The sequence below is a fragment of the Microtus pennsylvanicus genome, chromosome 22, assembly GCF_037038515.1.
Source record: "Microtus pennsylvanicus isolate mMicPen1 chromosome 22, mMicPen1.hap1, whole genome shotgun sequence".
NCBI lineage: Eukaryota > Metazoa > Chordata > Mammalia > Rodentia > Cricetidae > Microtus > Microtus pennsylvanicus.
The window spans coordinates 34,836,377-34,852,617 of record NC_134600.1 but is presented as its reverse complement, the minus strand read 5'-3'; the positions used below and the strand labels follow the sequence as shown (position 1 = coordinate 34,852,617).

At 45.3% G+C, this 16,241-nt stretch overlaps 1 protein-coding gene across 1 annotated transcript; it reads right to left on the bottom strand.

Annotated features, from left to right (window-relative positions):
- Nucleotides 1-897: 897 nt before the first annotated feature.
- Psmc2 (proteasome 26S subunit, ATPase 2) lies at nucleotides 898-16,172 on the bottom strand. Its single transcript, XM_075956074.1, has 12 exons — nucleotides 14,796-16,172; nucleotides 11,580-11,617; nucleotides 10,913-10,994; nucleotides 10,002-10,101; nucleotides 7,949-8,080; nucleotides 7,496-7,568; nucleotides 6,922-7,017; nucleotides 6,326-6,490; nucleotides 5,208-5,295; nucleotides 1,410-1,612; nucleotides 1,217-1,313; nucleotides 898-1,134 (listed from the first exon to the last, which is right to left on the bottom strand). The coding sequence occupies exons 1-12, from the start codon at nucleotides 14,863-14,865 to the stop codon at nucleotides 977-979; spliced, it is 1,302 nt and encodes a 433-aa protein (XP_075812189.1). The 5' UTR covers nucleotides 14,866-16,172; the 3' UTR covers nucleotides 898-976.
- Nucleotides 16,173-16,241: the final 69 nt, after the last annotated feature.

The following is a 16,241-nucleotide window of genomic DNA, read 5'->3' as shown; positions in this document are numbered from 1 at the left end:
GTGTAAGCATGAGGACCCCAATATGATCCATAGACTCCATTTAGAACTATGTCCTGTTGACAAAGTCAAAGAAACAGGGCACACTTCGGGGGCCGACTTCTGGCCTCCGCACACCTAAAAGTGACTTGCTGGTATTATACAAGAAATCACTTTGAAGAGGCCTGTTGAGGATTCAAACATACCTTTGTTTAAAAAAATAACTGAGAGTTGGGCCTGACCTTTAATCTCAGCAGTCAGGAGGCAGAGCTCAGTTCAGGACCAGCCTCATCTACACAGTGAGTTCCAAGACAGCCAGAGTTCATAGTTACCCTGTCTCAAAATAAATAAACCACATAAATGAATAGAAATAACTCACCACAGAGTTCATTTTAATCAGAGTTTTACCAACTCTCAACCACTGACAAGGTATTTTCTCTATAGACTGACCCCAGTTGTATTCCTTCTTCACTGCGACCATCTCACTGCTCACTAAACCACCGTCTCCTCACTGACTGCAAACTGGTCAGATGTAGTGAAAACCCATTAAATGCTTCTTTCATTTTAAAAAGCGTTTGGTGTTAGCTGGGGGTATGTGGGTCATTGGTAGAGTGTTTGCCTGGCATTCAAAACCCAGCACTCAGTACCACCAACAGAACAAAACAAAATCAGTTTGGCCAAAACCTTACTACACAAAACCCTCCTAAGGGTGAAATGCTCATTTCAATGACGGCTGAAGAGTCGAAGAGCTCGCCACACCAGACTTTCTGTGCCGACAGAGACAATGGAGCGGTCCACGCACAGCACCGGCCAGCACGAGCCTGGCGGGCTACGGGGCGCTGGCGCGTCAGCCCTTCAGACGACAGGGACCAGCTGTCACAGGGCCCTGAAACACTGCTCTAATACAGCACGACAGGGAACTTAGGAATTTTGAAATTTTTTATTTTTGTGAGGTGGCAACACGTTACCCAAGCACAGGAAGCTCTCAAGCCTGTGAGGCTCAGTTGTAGGTCATGTAGCGGGGAGTGGCGCTGAACTTGGCGTAAGACTTGATGACCTTATTTACAGCTTCCAAGAAGTCCTTCTCTGTAGCAATTTTTCGACGTGCTCGGATTGCAAACATACCAGCTTCTGTACACACGCTCCTAATCTCTGCTCCTGTACAACACAGAGAAAACAAAGAAGTTTAATGACAGTGGTCCAAAAGACTGGCTGGCTAACGGACTAGACCAGTACTTACCAGTGCTGTTCGGGCACAGTCGGGCCAGCAGCTCAAACCTAATGTCTCGTTCAACACTCATTGAGCGAGCGTGAATCTTAAAGATGTGAGTCCGACCCTAAAAATGAAGGAATTCACATATATTAAAGTGAAAATAGGCATCAGAAAGACAAAATTTCAAGAATATTTTTTCTAAAATGATTTTTTTTTTTACCTCTAAATCAGGTAAGCTAAACTCAATTTTTCTGTCCAATCTCCCCGGCCTCATCAACGCTGGATCCAAAGTATCAGGCCGGTTGGTAGCCATCAGGACTTTGATGTTGCCTCGAGGATCAAAACCATCCAGCTGGTTGATCAGCTCCAACATTGTTCTCTGCACCTCATTGTCTCCCCCAGCACCATCATCAAACCGAGCCCCTGGGAAGACAGCAGAGACTCATCTCAAGCCCAGGCAAAGCAGCTACGCTGACCAAGCCCCTGGGAAGACAGCAGAGACTCGTCTCAAGCCCAGGTAGAGCAGCTACGCTGACCAAGCCCCTGGGAAGACAGCAGAGACTCATCTCATGCCCAGGTAGAGCAGCTACGCTGACCAAGCCCCTGGGAAGACAGCAGAGACTCGTCTCAAGCCCAGGTAGAGCAGCTACGCTGACGAAGCCCCTGGGAAGACAGCAGAGACTCATCTCATGCCCAGGTAGAGCAGCTACGCTGACCAAGCCCCTGGGAAGACAGCAGAGACTCATCTCAAGCCCAGGTAGAGCAGCTCCACTCAGGCCTTGTCGCACAGCCTCCCCTGCAGCTAATGCACACCTACTCTCAAGCCATAAAACTAAAGAGCAAAATATACCAAAACAACACAAAATGAAACAAAAACCACACAAAAAACACCGAGTCGGTTTTGTGCTGGCCAACTACTTAAGGCTGGGCCTGCCCTGCAGTGTGGTCGGTATCCAGAGATAATCTACTGGAGAATACTCATCTTTCCTTCCCAGCAGACAGCTGCAAACAGCTTCTTGGTTAGGGGTGAGATCTTGCACCCATTTCCCCTTCTCAGTGCTGGATTTTGCCTGGACTGAACCTAGGCAAATCTCTGTTTTAGAAAGAATTTACCACAGCTTTACTTAACAGCTTTCTTTAGAGATCTTTCAAGTTACTCCTTAAGGACATTTTGTTTTCAAATTAATCAAGGACTCTTGTGTAGGGAGCGAAGGGACGGCCCTGGCAGGCCAGGCCCTTCCATCCCTTCAGCCTTGCTAAGAACCCCTAGATTACATCCCTAGAGTCAGCCATCAAGGTCTACCGCCCCATTTGGCCACCTCCTTCTCCCAAGGCTGACCACCAAGTTTCCAAATACTGAAGTCCGGCAGTCAGAAGCCCCGCACACCTCATCCTAACGCAGGGTTTCCTCTGTTACCTTGATACACCGCTGTTTGCCCATGGGCCTCATTCTTCTTCTCTATCCAGAGGTGGTCCTTTGTCCCTGCTTTCCCTGTCCCCTTCTTCTAGATCTCCTCCACCACTGCATCCCAGTCCATGCTAACACAGACCTCCCCTTCTGTTCTCAAAATTGCACCTGCAAGGTCATTTGCTGCTGCTTTTCTGTGTGAGTCAGAAAGCAGCCACTTGAGTTTCCCCTGCTGTGAAAAAAGGTGCTTGGGTATGGTTTGTGCCTAGTCCAGGGTCCAGAAAGAAGCTCCCACTGGGCGGGGGGCCCCTTCAGGAAGACTTTCAAGATGTCAGCTGTTATTACCTCGGCTGGACTCTCCAGATCAGTTATTCAAAGAGTACTAGGAGAATGCAAAGATGGCTCAGCAGTTAAGAAAGAACACTTGCTGTTCTTACAGAGGACCCCAGATCCAGTCCCCAAATCTTACAGACTGCCGTCCTCTCTCTCTCTCTCTCTCTCTCTCTCTCTCTCTCTCTCTCTCTCTCTCTCTCTCTCTCTCTACTCCGGGTTAAGAGCACACACTGCTCCTGCAGGAGCCCATGTCTCAGTCACGACGGCCTGTAGCCTGCTCCCGGGCAGTGTGATGCCCTCCTCTGGTACTGCACTCATGCACACACCCACACACTGTCAGACATTCTAAGTGAGCAGAAAAGGCCAAACCCAGGGCAGCTTCCTCTGCACTGGGTGTTCGGCAGACAACTGACAAAACAAGACACCACTTGGAAAAGACTTCTGCTATGCTGGTGGCTTGACAGCTCAGGAACCCTATGAGTTTCCCTTGTGAGAAACTCAGCAAGTGTTGACCATATGCTAGCCTGTCGACAGTAACCTTTGAGTCAGATCTGGGTCTGAACACCTACACACGGGGGACAATCCCTGAGTGTACACAGTCTAGGCAGCACCCGGAGCACTGGGGATGGCACAGGATGGCGCTGGCATTCGTACTGAGGACCCCTGAAGGAATGCACAGATGTTCTGGGCATCTGAGACTCCATCTGCTGAAGCACTACCTAACGACTATAACCTAATATCTAAAAAGAGAAGCCTAGAACGGCCATCACAGAGGAGCTCCCACGGTCACGGCAGGCACAGAGACACAGAGCTGGACGGTGAGCACGGCTGTGTCCTCTCCATGCGTTCCTCCCTCGTCGGTCCCCAAGGTCAACTAAGTCGGCTTGACTCTTTTCTCGTCTATATATTTCTTACCCAGTCACTTTCGTCTTTTGCATTTTTTCATCTTCTATCTCCAATACATAGCTTGCCCTGGTCTGAAGAGTCTCTGCTTCTCTGTTAAAACAGCTTGACCTCAATAACAACTGGAAGGCACTCCTGATGATGATCAGAAACTACAAGGGAACCTTCCATGATGAAAGCAGTCTTAAAGACTATGACCACTTAGTTCCACGGAAGATACTGAAAGCTTTTGAACTAAAAAGAACAAGTACATCTAAGAAGCTACAGGAAAAACCCCTACACTGAGTGAGATCTACCTTATCCCAGGCACAATGAATTCATTAAGAAAACAAACAATGGGCCAGCAAGAGGCTCAGTGGGTAAAGGTGACCTGTATGATACCCAGAACCCACACAGAAGAAGAGCAAACAGATCCTGGAGAGCTGCACTCCGACCTCCACGTGTGCTATGGCAGACACACAGTCACAGGCACACACTCCTGGGTATTTACGCAGAGGACGGCAGACATCATAGACACAGCTGCACATCAGTCAGTGTTCACTGCAGCAGTAGTCACGACGGCTATACTGAGGGCCCAACTTAGCTATCCAACAACAGAGACGTTACTGCAGACAGTGACAGACGAACCTGCGGCCACTAAGGGTTAGTATTCTGTCACAGCCAACACCTCAGGACAGCTCACGGTTTTCATAGTCATTCTGTTGCTTAAACCTGTGACCTGGAGTTAAAGTCTTGTAGACTAACATCAGAACTCTACTATGTATCACTTGAAGCTTTTACGGAACTCAATCCTACACCAATTCTTTAAAATATCATCCAGGGACGGTCAGACAGCTCGGGGGGGGGGGGGGGCTGGGACCCACACGGTAGGAGGAGGGAACCGGCCCCCATAGGACGTCCTTTAACCACACGTGTACTGTATGTGGTGGCTGAAAGAGAATGACCCCATAGGCTCATAGGAATGCCACTATGGGGAATTATGGCCCTGCTAAAGTGAGTGTGGCGTTGTTGGAGGAAGCGTGCCACTAGGAACAGGCTTTGAAATCTTGGATGCTCAAGCCTGGCCAGTGTCTCTCTCTTTCTGCTGCCTGCCAATCCAGATGTAGAACTCTCAGCTCCTCCTCCAGCACGGTGTCCGCCTGTATGATGCCACGCTTCCCACCATGACAATAATGGACGCAAGCTCTGAACTGTAAGCCAGCCCCCATGAAGAGTTCTCTTTATAAGACTTGCTGTGGTCATGGAGTCTGCACAGCAACAGAAACCGACTAAGACACGACAGCCCTGCACATGTGCGTGCATGCACGCGCACGCACACGCGCGCGCACATACACACACAGTAAAGACAACTAAATCTATAAAAGTCATCCATACCTCCAATGGCATCAATTTCATCAAAGAAAATAAGGCAGGCTTTTTTCGTTCTGGCCATTTCAAAAAGCTCACGAACCATCCGGGCCCCCTAGTGAGAAAATTTGATTCATTACTACAGAGTTGACTTCAAGTAAATAAACTATACTGCACAGTTTTAAACACTTTTTCTAACAGCATTCTCAACCATTATCTCCTAAGCTTTTTTTTTTTTTTAAAGATTGATGCTTGAGCCAGGCGGTGGTGGTGCACGCCTTTAATCTCAGCACCTGGGAGTCAGAGGCAGGCGGATTTCTGAGTTTGAGGCCAGCCTAGTCTACAGAATTCCAGGATGCCAGGGGTACACAGAGAAACCCTATCTCAAAAATAAATAAATAAATAAAATAAAACAAAAAGACTAAAGCCTGCTAGCTACATTATCAAACAAACCTTGCTGGCCCCAACACAGTGACTCACAGTCGTCCTGACCCTCCAGCTATTCAATAGCACTAAGGTTACGATGACACGTGAGCACACCTCATCATTAATGCTTTTTTTATTTTGCATGTTAGCATTCTTAAGTGAAGTACGACAAGCAAAACTTGAGGAAATCAAAGTACTTGATCTGTCACCTGGTATTACTGATCACTGAATCTGATTAAGCTTTGATCTAAACATTAAAATTATAATACTAAGTCATGTAGCCCTTTTGGCAATTCTTAAGTATACTAAACAGAATGTTTGAGATATCATATATGCAACCCTAGCCTTTAACCTAAATGTACATTCTTAGCTAACACTTTTGTGCTTGTGTGTGTGTAGACACCCATGCCCACACACAGACAATCCATGTTCTCTATTGTGTGTGTGCAGACACCCATGCCCACACACAGACAATCCATGTTTTCTATTTCTCACTAAACCTTTTGGCTACTGTCCCTGAGAGAACATTTCATTTCCCCAGCACCCCTGGGGATTTTACCTCACACACCCAAACCGTATTAAATGCTGTTCTTCTGGGAGGAAACATGTTGATCAGAATTTCAAATGGCAGCTTATTTGGAATTATTTTTTAATCTTATGCATATGTCACAAATCTTCCACAGAACAATGAACGCTTTAATTTTGACAAGTTCACTTACCTCCCCGACGTATTTCTGCACGAGCTCAGACCCGATAACTCGAATGAAGCAGGCGTCGGTCCTGTTGGCGACGGCCCTAGCACAGAGCGTCTTGCCCGTGCCCGGGGGACCAAACAGCAGCACACCTTTTGGAGGCTCAATCCCAAGGTTAACAAATCTCTCTGGCTGTGACAGAGACACAAATTTTACACTTACCTCTTCTCATAAGAAAAATATAAAATGACACAAAAATAGTATTTTCACTTTAAAAAATTACAGTGCTTCAAAATTCTATTATCTGATACTGTGTGTTCCATTATCCTCCAAGATCTACATGTTTCTTCTACAATAACAGTAATTATCTATAACTTAACAGGCTACCCCCTAATTTCCTTTATCAATCTAAATAGCAGATCTGTCTTTTAAATACGCTGGCCACTCAATTCCTGTTTGCTCTCTCCTGAAATTTAACTATTTTCCACACCTCGATCCAATCAAAATTTTATTAATGAAACGCTCGAAAAGCTATTACTACACAAGCGACGTTGGTGCTTGCTGTACAGCAGCTCACTATGTCTTCACACGCAGGAGCTTCCGTGAGTCACCCGGTCACTTACGTGGAGCAGAGGGGTTTCAACCACTTCTCGCAGCTTCTCAATCTGCTCCTTGCAGCCACCAACGTCACTGTATGTGACGTCAGGCTTCTCCTCCACCTGAAGAAGAGGACACAGCCCGTCAGAGCAGACCCGGTCCTCCACAGGAGACCTCATACCACAGGAACCAGGTGTAACAAGCATGCGCACAGAAAGGCAGTTAGAGCTGTTCTAGGCCAGGACAGTGACTGATCCCAGTGTCCCAGAACTGTTTGTTGGGCTACATATTCTGACATATCAAGTGACAAATACTGTAAAGATTTCCAAACTTTTTTAATCTCTGGTAACTTTTTGGCGCATAAGCTGCTTAAAAGCTGCAAACTATTTTGGAATAGATGCAGTTGCTGTTGTTTTGTTTGGGGTTTTGTTTATTTTATGAGATAGGCTTCTGCCTTATAGCCCAGGCTAGCTTCAGAGGCTTTAATTCACAGCAATCCTTCTGTCTAAGCGTCCCAAATGACGGGTTACGGATATGAGTCACTATGCCTGGCTCGCAATTATGTTAAAGAATGTGAGTCACTTTCCCCAAGTTTCTTACCTGCATCATGGTAACTGTTGGGTCAATCTTAGGAGGAAGTGGAATGTGAATTTGGTATTTATTTCTGTCCACACTAAGGAAATAAAAATAAAAATAAAAGCAAAACAGATGCTCTTTAAGTTTTCAGAGGACTTTTTCTGGCTAGTATTTATCTTGAAAACCACATGATAGGCAAGCAAAAGAGATATAATCCCAGAAGTTAAGAAGAGAAAACAGTTATGAAGACTAAGTTATTATGTGTTCTAGTTGATCCTCATTAACTGTTCTCAAGCATGTACTGCCTCTACCTTAGATGCAAGTCTTTAATTAGGACACATAAAGTCATGCATAAGAAGCAACGTGGAAACGGGAAGGCTACGCTGGTGTGAAGTCAGGGAGCTCACAGAGAAGGAAAGGTCAGGAGGTGTGCTAACTGTCCTTCACACGCACAACAAAGCCACAGTGAGAACTTACCCAACTCTCATCCCTTCTTCAATGTCAGTAGGCGCCACCTGGTCACTGAGATCCACCACAAACTTGGCAAACTGCTTCACATTGATAATGTATTTGGGGTCCTCTGAATCAGCATTGATTATCTTCGTACACCTAGCACAGCAAAAGGCTTCATGAGAGGAAGAAATCCAAACCACTAGCAGGGAGCCCAGGGCACACGGTGTAGTGCACGGCAAGTGTAGACCACAGCTGCAGAAACCGCGCCACTTCTGGGCTCAGCCCTAATGGAACACTCAACCTTTGCTGAGCCATAGAAACTTCAGATGATACCCTTCCCCAGGAAGACTAAACCCAAAAGTTTCCTTAGTGGGTTCCAAGCTTGACTTTGCTTTTCACGCCCCTTTATTATCAGGAACACTTTTCATCTTAGGAGACTATCTTCTTTATTAAAAATATAGCCATGTGTCTTATATCAAATTCAGTAATTTATGTGTTTTCATTTTTTCTTGGGCTCACATTTTAAATCCATTTTTGTTATTTTTAATTTGAAAGCATTCACTCTGAGAGCTCTGGTGAAAATTAATATATAATACCATGTGTGTCAAAGTATCTAATAAGACAGAAACAGAATATATAATTCATACTAAGTAGCTATCGCATAAGCCGCAGCAACAAACACAGAGAATACAGAAGAGCCCCCGAGTGTGCATATGGGCTGTTGTGGGAGCGTTTGTGTGTGCAGCTTATGTAACAGGGCTGTTTTCTGTCATCAGCACAGGTCTTCTAAGGGAGAAGCTGACAACCTGCTGCTCCAGACAGGGGTAGATGTTGGTATTTGGTCTAACATGCAGCAGGGGCGGACAGCAAACACGCCGTCCACCCTGACGTGGCCTCCTGGTGCCAGGCGTGTAGGTGTGGGTCACCATGTGCTACCACCATGTCTGGCTACATCACGATTTAAAAAGTAGGCTGAGGAGGTTTTCCCACACTGTAAACCCACACTTGGGAGGCAGAGGCAGGAGGATCACTGCAAGTCTAAGACCAACCTAGACTACAGAGTGAGATCCTATCTTTAAAAAAAGAAGTATATCTACACAAACTTTAACTTCCAGAATGGCTGGAACAGTTTACAACTTAAATAGAAACAAATTTTCTTTAAAAATTAAAAGGAAGTAAAGAGGCATACCTATGCTTTGGTATACCTATGCTAAAAGCAAACACAATTTCCAAACAAGGTAGTTATGTGATGTGGGAGGTTCTTCTGTATATATGTTGCTTTTATTGGTTAATGAATAAAGAAACTGCTTTGGGCCTACAGCAGGGCAGAATAGAGCTAGGTGGGGAAAACTAAACTGAATGCTGGGAGAAAGAAGGCAGAGTCAGTGAGATGCCATTGGGCTGACAGAAGGGAAAGATGAGAACTGTCAGCTGGGACCTTGCCAGTAGGCCACAAGCCTCGTGGTAAAATATAAAATAATGGAAAATGGATTAATTCTTGATGTAAGAGCTACCTAGCAATATGCTGAAGCTTTTGGCCAAACAGTATTGCAAATAACAGTTTCTGTGTGATTACTTAGTGTCTGGGACGCTGGGAATGAACGAGCAGCCTCCTTCCTACTACAGTTATGTCTTTAATAGAAACCTCAAGGGGCTGGTAAGATGGCTCGGCACGTAGGGGCTTCCCATCAAATGTGAAGTCCTGAGTTTGCTCCCTGGACTCCACATGGCCAAGGAAAGGACCACAAAAGTTGTCTTCTGACCCCTCACCCGTGCTGTGCACATGGGAGTGCTCACACACAAATACATAAATGTAATAAAGATTTTAAGGACTCCACATTTATTTCTATGCATGCAGACACACAGGAGGTTGTACGTAAATGGGTAGGAGGAATCACTGCAGCACAAGAACTGGGGTTTTCACACTGTGCGCGGTACTTACTGAAGGCACACAATGTTAACCACATATCTGCAGAAAGTTTTATTTATGTAATAACAAACAAACGGATTTAAACCACTGCATTAGCCCCACACTCTAAATGAGCTTGGCCATAAGTACCACAGAGAGCTGGCATACCTGGCTACCTGCAGCGGCTGCTCGCTCTGAAGTGTCTGTTTATCTGCGGCCAGATCCCAGAGGGCTGGTGGAGCCAGGCCAGTGTCCGACTCTTTAATACCTGCAAAGAGAAAGATGTAGCTGGGCGATGGTGGCTCACACCTTTAATCCCAGCACTCGGGAGGCAGAGGCAGGCGGATCTCTGTGAGTTCGAGACCAGCCTGGTCTACAGAGCTAGTTCCAGGACAGGCTCCAAAGCCACAGAGAAACCCTGTCTCAAAAAACCAAAAAAGAAAAAAAGAGAGAGAGAGAGAGAAAGATGTAGTGTATCGCCCCAAAACTAGCTTTCTTTACCCTGGCACTACTGGCATTCCAGGTTGACTACCTCCTTTTCCAGGTTCTGTCCTTATACTCCGTGGGATGCTCAGCCACATCCTGGCTTCTAGACATACATACCACCAGTACCTGCATTCTGCACATCACGGGGATCAAGTTGCCTCTGAGCACTGCGGAATGCCTTCAGACAGAATCATTATCCTATAGCCTCTACCCAGACAAAACCACTGTCCTAAAGCAATCAAAGCCAAAAATGTATACTCGACTTTTTTTATTGTTTTGGTATTACAGGACTTCACTATTTAAATTTCCAAGTGCCAACAACCAGGCAATAGCCATACTGGATAAAATCATGTTTTTAGTCAATTTAAAATTTTGATATATTAGACTTTGACCAGCAGAAATATTACTTGTGTAAAGGATGCTACCTAACTGCATAGGATTAAACACAGCTGTAAAAGTACACAGTAAAAGAGAGTGTTAAAGGAGGTCATTTAACATTTCTGTAATTTATGATTTTACTTCAAATTTGTATTTAAAATCTTACAGCACAAGCAACGATTCATTTAAAGAAAGGAGGTAGGATGGATACGTACCAGTGAGCTCATTGATTTTTTTGAGAAGCTGTTGAATGTCATCCTCCACCTGCTTGATCTGCCTGGAGTACGTGCTCTGGCCCTGGGTGGCAAAGACCAGTCCACTTAGAGCGTCTGAACATCAATACTTAGGAAACCCAGACACAACTCTCTGTGCCAACTGTCTACTGGCCTTGCTGTGTCAGGGCTGGGCAGTGGGAGGAGGAGACCTTTCGAGACATTTTCCTACGGCAGTTCTGCACTTTCTGACCTGTACGCGATCTAAACCAAGCTGGCCTCACACTTGTGATAATGCTGAGTGCTGGGCAAAAGGTGTGAGCCACGACACCCAGCTGAAGTAGCATATGTCTAAGCACTTAAATTTTCCATTCAAATCTAATTTTGCCACATATATATTTTAAAGACACTAACATTTGCACAAGCCACTCCAAACATCTTCGACACGCCACCACCCACTCTCAGAGGCCATGTACAGATCAGGAGCAGTTAAGGTGCTGCAGACCCAACCCTCTGGATGTGGTCATCTAGACAGAGAAGCGGGGCAGTAACCTCCTCTTAGTGACAACTCTCTGACCTGCCCTTCTAATCAGTTATGAAAAACAAAATAAAAACAATTCTTGTTTAAACACAAAACATCTACTTTTTGTAGTCATTTAAGAAGACTTACGTAAGTTTTCAGTAAGGCAATATCCCCCTCGTCCAGAGCTAGAACAAAACAAAAATAATACATGACATGAGGTTCAACAGGAGAGGGCAGCTGGTCAACTTTCCTGTTCAAATCCAAGTGTTCTGTTTGAGTTCCAAAAACTGTCAGAATGGGGATGAGGAATTAATTACACAGTATTACACACTCGATCACCATTTTATACACTTTATGTACTGCACATATAAAACATACCCATTATGGCGCTTAGTTAAATAACCATACTATATTCATACAATGAAATACAAGGCAGCCAGTGGTAGTGGACACTTTTAATCCCAGCACTTGGGAGGCAGAAGCAGGTGGATCTCAGTAGGTCTAAGGCTAGCCTGGTCTACAAAGCGAGTTCCAGGACAAACAGGACTGTTACTCAGAGGAATCTTAGCTAGTCATTAGCAAATGTTATCAGTGGTTGTCAGGCATAATTGATTATTAGTCTCTCTGTAAATGATACATAGTCTACACTTCTTTAGTGGATCAGTGTGCACTGTAACTAACATCTAATTATGATTCTCAAGTCAAAAGTCACTTGCCTCTGTGGGCATTCAAGAGCACGAACAGACAGCCCTCCTGCCCCGAGCCTCTCACACAGCTGACATGGCTGTAGGAGACAGCGTAGTACAGCCTGACAGACCTGAATTCCAGCCTCAAGCTGGTAACGTCACTTCTGACAGAGTAGTTCACTGTGCAGACTATTTGCACAAATGACAATCCATGCAGAACATCAACTTCCTTCTTGAGAGCCTGGAATCGTGTTAAGTGCTAGGCAAAGCCTGCCTATCTATCCAACCCCCAGGAAGAACAAACTAGGCACTGGCACCAAGTCCCCAACAGTCTTCCCTGACTGGCAATTATTTTAATCATGCTGTCATATCTTGTTGTGGAGACAACCAGGAGCATCTGCAATTCTTCTTCCTGTTCCTCTAGATGTCACTTCACGTGCTCTGTCCCTTTTGTCTTTGCAGATTTTGCTTTGTATCTTTTACCACAATAGAGTCACAGTCATGACTGTAACATCTAAGTCCCACAACACGTACTATAAACTTTAGAATCTAATGGTAGCCCCAAGAATCCTTAACACACCAGCACATCCCAATGTGGCAACCCAGAAGGCAGAGAAATCAGACAGAGTTTCAGCACCAACATGAAGTCAAAACAATCAACTGTCTTTCCAGACTTGGCTGCCATCTCAACAAAGGCCACAGGTGTCTATGCCTCACTAAACATACCAAGTTCTCTGAAAATATGGTCTAGGACATGTGTGCCTTTACAATGATGCTTCTCAAGGTATCCAAGAACAAACGGAGCTCAAGTTCATCAAGAAGGAGATGGACCAAGAGTAAGCAGCAAGGCGCTGAGCAACCGAAAAGAAAAGCGGCTGCCAAGAAGCACTGATCCTACCCTGCCAGCCACCACCCACAGCAAACCTTTATAAACTGGAGAAGGAAAAGAAAGGTTAGCTGAGAATTACATCTGAGAAGAGACAGCTCAAGATGCAAACAGATGAAATCACCAGAAAGGAATTTCAGAGAAACTATTGCGGGACACAGTGAAGGAAAAAGAAACAGCAAAAGGGACAATGACAATCAGCTAGAAAAGGTCAGTAAGGCCCAGGGTCACCTAGTAAGGCAGCGGACAGTCAGGACAGCAGACCAAAGAGTCACTGTATGAGAGACAGAGATTAAATATAAATGTACTGTGTACTATGGATATGCTATTCCATCCCACAAATACCATTATTTCCAAACTACACTGGAGCCAATCAGTAAGAACTAATGCCAAGAGTTAATCTAGCGCCTTCTATTACCAAGCTTATCCTTTCAGCCAGCTAGGCAACAAAAGGAGAAAAAAAGAAAAAGAAAGTGGGGGAGGGAAGGAAGGGGAAGGGAAGGAAAAAAGAAAGAAAGGGGGAAGAAAGAGGGAGGGATGGAGAAAGAGACAATGAAACAGAAAACTGGTTATAGATTGAAAACGAAAAATAGACTGTCTCAACTTTTTTGTTTGCTTTTGGTTTTTTGAGACAGAGTTTCCCTATATAGTCTTGGTTGTCCTGGAACTCGCTCTGTAGACCAGGCTGGCCTTGAACTCAGAGATCTACTTGCCTTTGCCTCCTGAGTGTTGGGACTAAAGGCTCTTTCTTTGGGGAAGAAGCTTAAATGGTAAAGGGGAGGCTGAGGTTGTTATGAAAGGGAAGACTGAGACACAACATTGAAAAATAGTTGTCTTTAGGGTAAAGAAGTAAAAACAAAGTATCAAGATTAGACTAGAAAAAAATAGAAGAAACTATATCTAAAAACGGTGACCACATCTCATGCACTGAATGAAAAAAAATGTCAACAAGTCTAGTCTCTGTGGGGAGTAATTTTGGCAACCCTGCTTCTAGAACTTAGTCTGTAACTTCCATGTGCCAAGTTTTAGGACACAATCATTTGTAGATGGGAACATCCGAATTCTCCATAGATCTGTGCAGCCATTATATGGGACATTTTGCTCAGACACAAGCACTTGCTATTATCATGAAATCGCTAAATGCAAGATGCTGATACATAGCAGGATACATTATGATAGATACCCACACACACCTGTATGCATACACACACGCATACACACACACACACACACACAGAGAGAGAGAGAGAGAGAGAGAGAGAGAGAGAGAGAGAGAGAGAGAGAGAGAGAGAGAGTCTTGCTTCTATATATATTAAAATGTCTAGGAAAAAAATGTAAAATGACTGGAACCGGCACTAGCTGGAATCTGGGGACAAGGATGCGAGACTTGACCTCTTCTGACTCGAGTTCTGAACTGTCGCCTTTCAAGACTGCCACCACGCAGTGGCAGAACCCAAACCGCCACACTAGGGGAGGGGAGGAGGGGCCGGGAGGAAGAACTCGAACCCCACCAGGCTGAGCACCTTTTGCAGGCCTGCAAGGCCACGCTGGGTATGGAGCGTCAACACCTGGCAAACTATTGGATTAAAAAAATTAAAACACCGTTTTAAAAAAAATCGGTGATCAAAAGAAGAATTCAGAGCCTGGAGTGAGCGAGGAAGAACGGGAGGCGGGCGGGAGCGGCGGCCCGGGCCTGTCACCACTCGGGTCCGACGGCGGCGGGAATCCCGCGCCTCTGCGGGGCGGGCGTCGATCCCTCCCGGCTGGGAGTTCCAGCCCGTGTGCGCTCACCTCGGATGGGCTTGTCGTCCTTCTCATCCTCCTTGGTTTTCCGTTGGTCCGCACCTAGGTAGTCAGGCATCTTGGGGGCCGCAAGAGCCTCAGCGTCTGGGGGGGATTACGCAGCACCTTCGCGCTTCCGGCGGTGCTTTCCCTCTCTCTTCCCCACCGGAAGTAGAACGGCGCTTATTTACACTGCGCTCAGGTCTGGAGCGCCTATGTGTGCGCAGGCTAAGACTTCCCCCCGTCCCTCCCCTATCTTGGTCTTCTTGGTACCGGAACGCGAACTTCAGGACCAACCCCGGTTCAGCTCATGAGTTTAAATTTGATTCAGTCATTAATAAATAATACACACAGTCAGGGATGGCTTGTTAAACCTCTAAGTTTTAATTTCCCCTTTATCTCACAAGATTGGGAAGGCATTTTAGATGCTGCTAATTGGTGACTGATCTACAAAGAGAATGAAGACAACACATTTCTGTGAGATGTGTATCCAGGATATACAAAGGGCTACAACTCAACAAGAAAACGATCTGCTTTTTTATGATGGGAGAGGAAAAGAATGTGTAAAAGACGGGGGAAAGAAAGATGGGTACAGAATTTGGACAATCGCTTCTCTAAAGGAGAGACACAAATACCAATTAACACATGAGAGAATGCTCAACCCTGCACTTTATTCTCTTTAGGCCTCAAATTTAAAGAGATCTGCTTTCCAGAGTGCTGGGACGAAAGGTGTGCGCCACCGTGGATGGCTTTCTTCCTTCCTTCCTTTCTTTTTTTCTTCTTTGATGACTTTTTTTTTTAAAGGAAATACAGTTTGAGAGGATGTAGGGAAAAAGAACAGAACTAGTGTGTGCTATTGGTGGGTAACACGGTGCAATGGTTGTTGAAAATTGAAAACAACTACAATATAATCTATATAAGCTAGCAATTCCACATCTGGATATATAACGCCAAATAGTTGGAAGTAGAATTTCAAAGAGATACTTGTACAGCTATGTTCATAGCTACATTAACAATAGGCCAAAAGAACAACAGCCCAGGTATCCATGTACAGATAAATGGATAAACAAAAATGTGGTGTGTGAATATAACATTATTCAGCCTTAAAAATAAATTCTGTGGCCATTTACTAATAAATAAACGACTCACATAGAGACAATGTTTAATAATAAGATATAAACGTTATATAATTCCACTTGTAAGAGGTACCTAAGGAGTCGGGGTGGTTTCTGACAAACCTGAGCACTTGAGAGAGTGAGACAGGATCGTCACGAGTCAGAGCGGCCTGGCTGACATCGTGCCTGAAGTTCTTTTTCAAAATTATTCCCCAAGCCTTGCCCCGGTGCGAGGAAAACAACCCTCTCCCAGGCGGGAACTGAACAGCCTAGGAACCGTTCCTTCCCGCTCCGCGTCTCCAGCCGGGATCGCGTCCGTGGAGGAAGTGGGCGGCCCGCG

What these genes read in the sequence shown, in the direction of transcription:
- Psmc2 (XM_075956074.1), bottom strand. Translation starts at nt 14,865, where the DNA reads ATGCCTGACTACCTAGGTGCGGACCAACGGAAAACCAAGGAGGATGAG. An exon ending in CAACAGTTACCATGATGCAG is followed by an intron (nt 7,018 to 7,495) that starts GTAAGAAACTTG and finishes CCTCTTCTTCAG; the next exon opens with GTGGAGGAGAAGCCTGACGT. An exon ending in TGAAATTGATGCCATTGGAG is followed by an intron (nt 1,613 to 5,207) that starts GTATGGATGACT and finishes CTGTCTTCCCAG; the next exon opens with GGGCTCGGTTTGATGATGGT.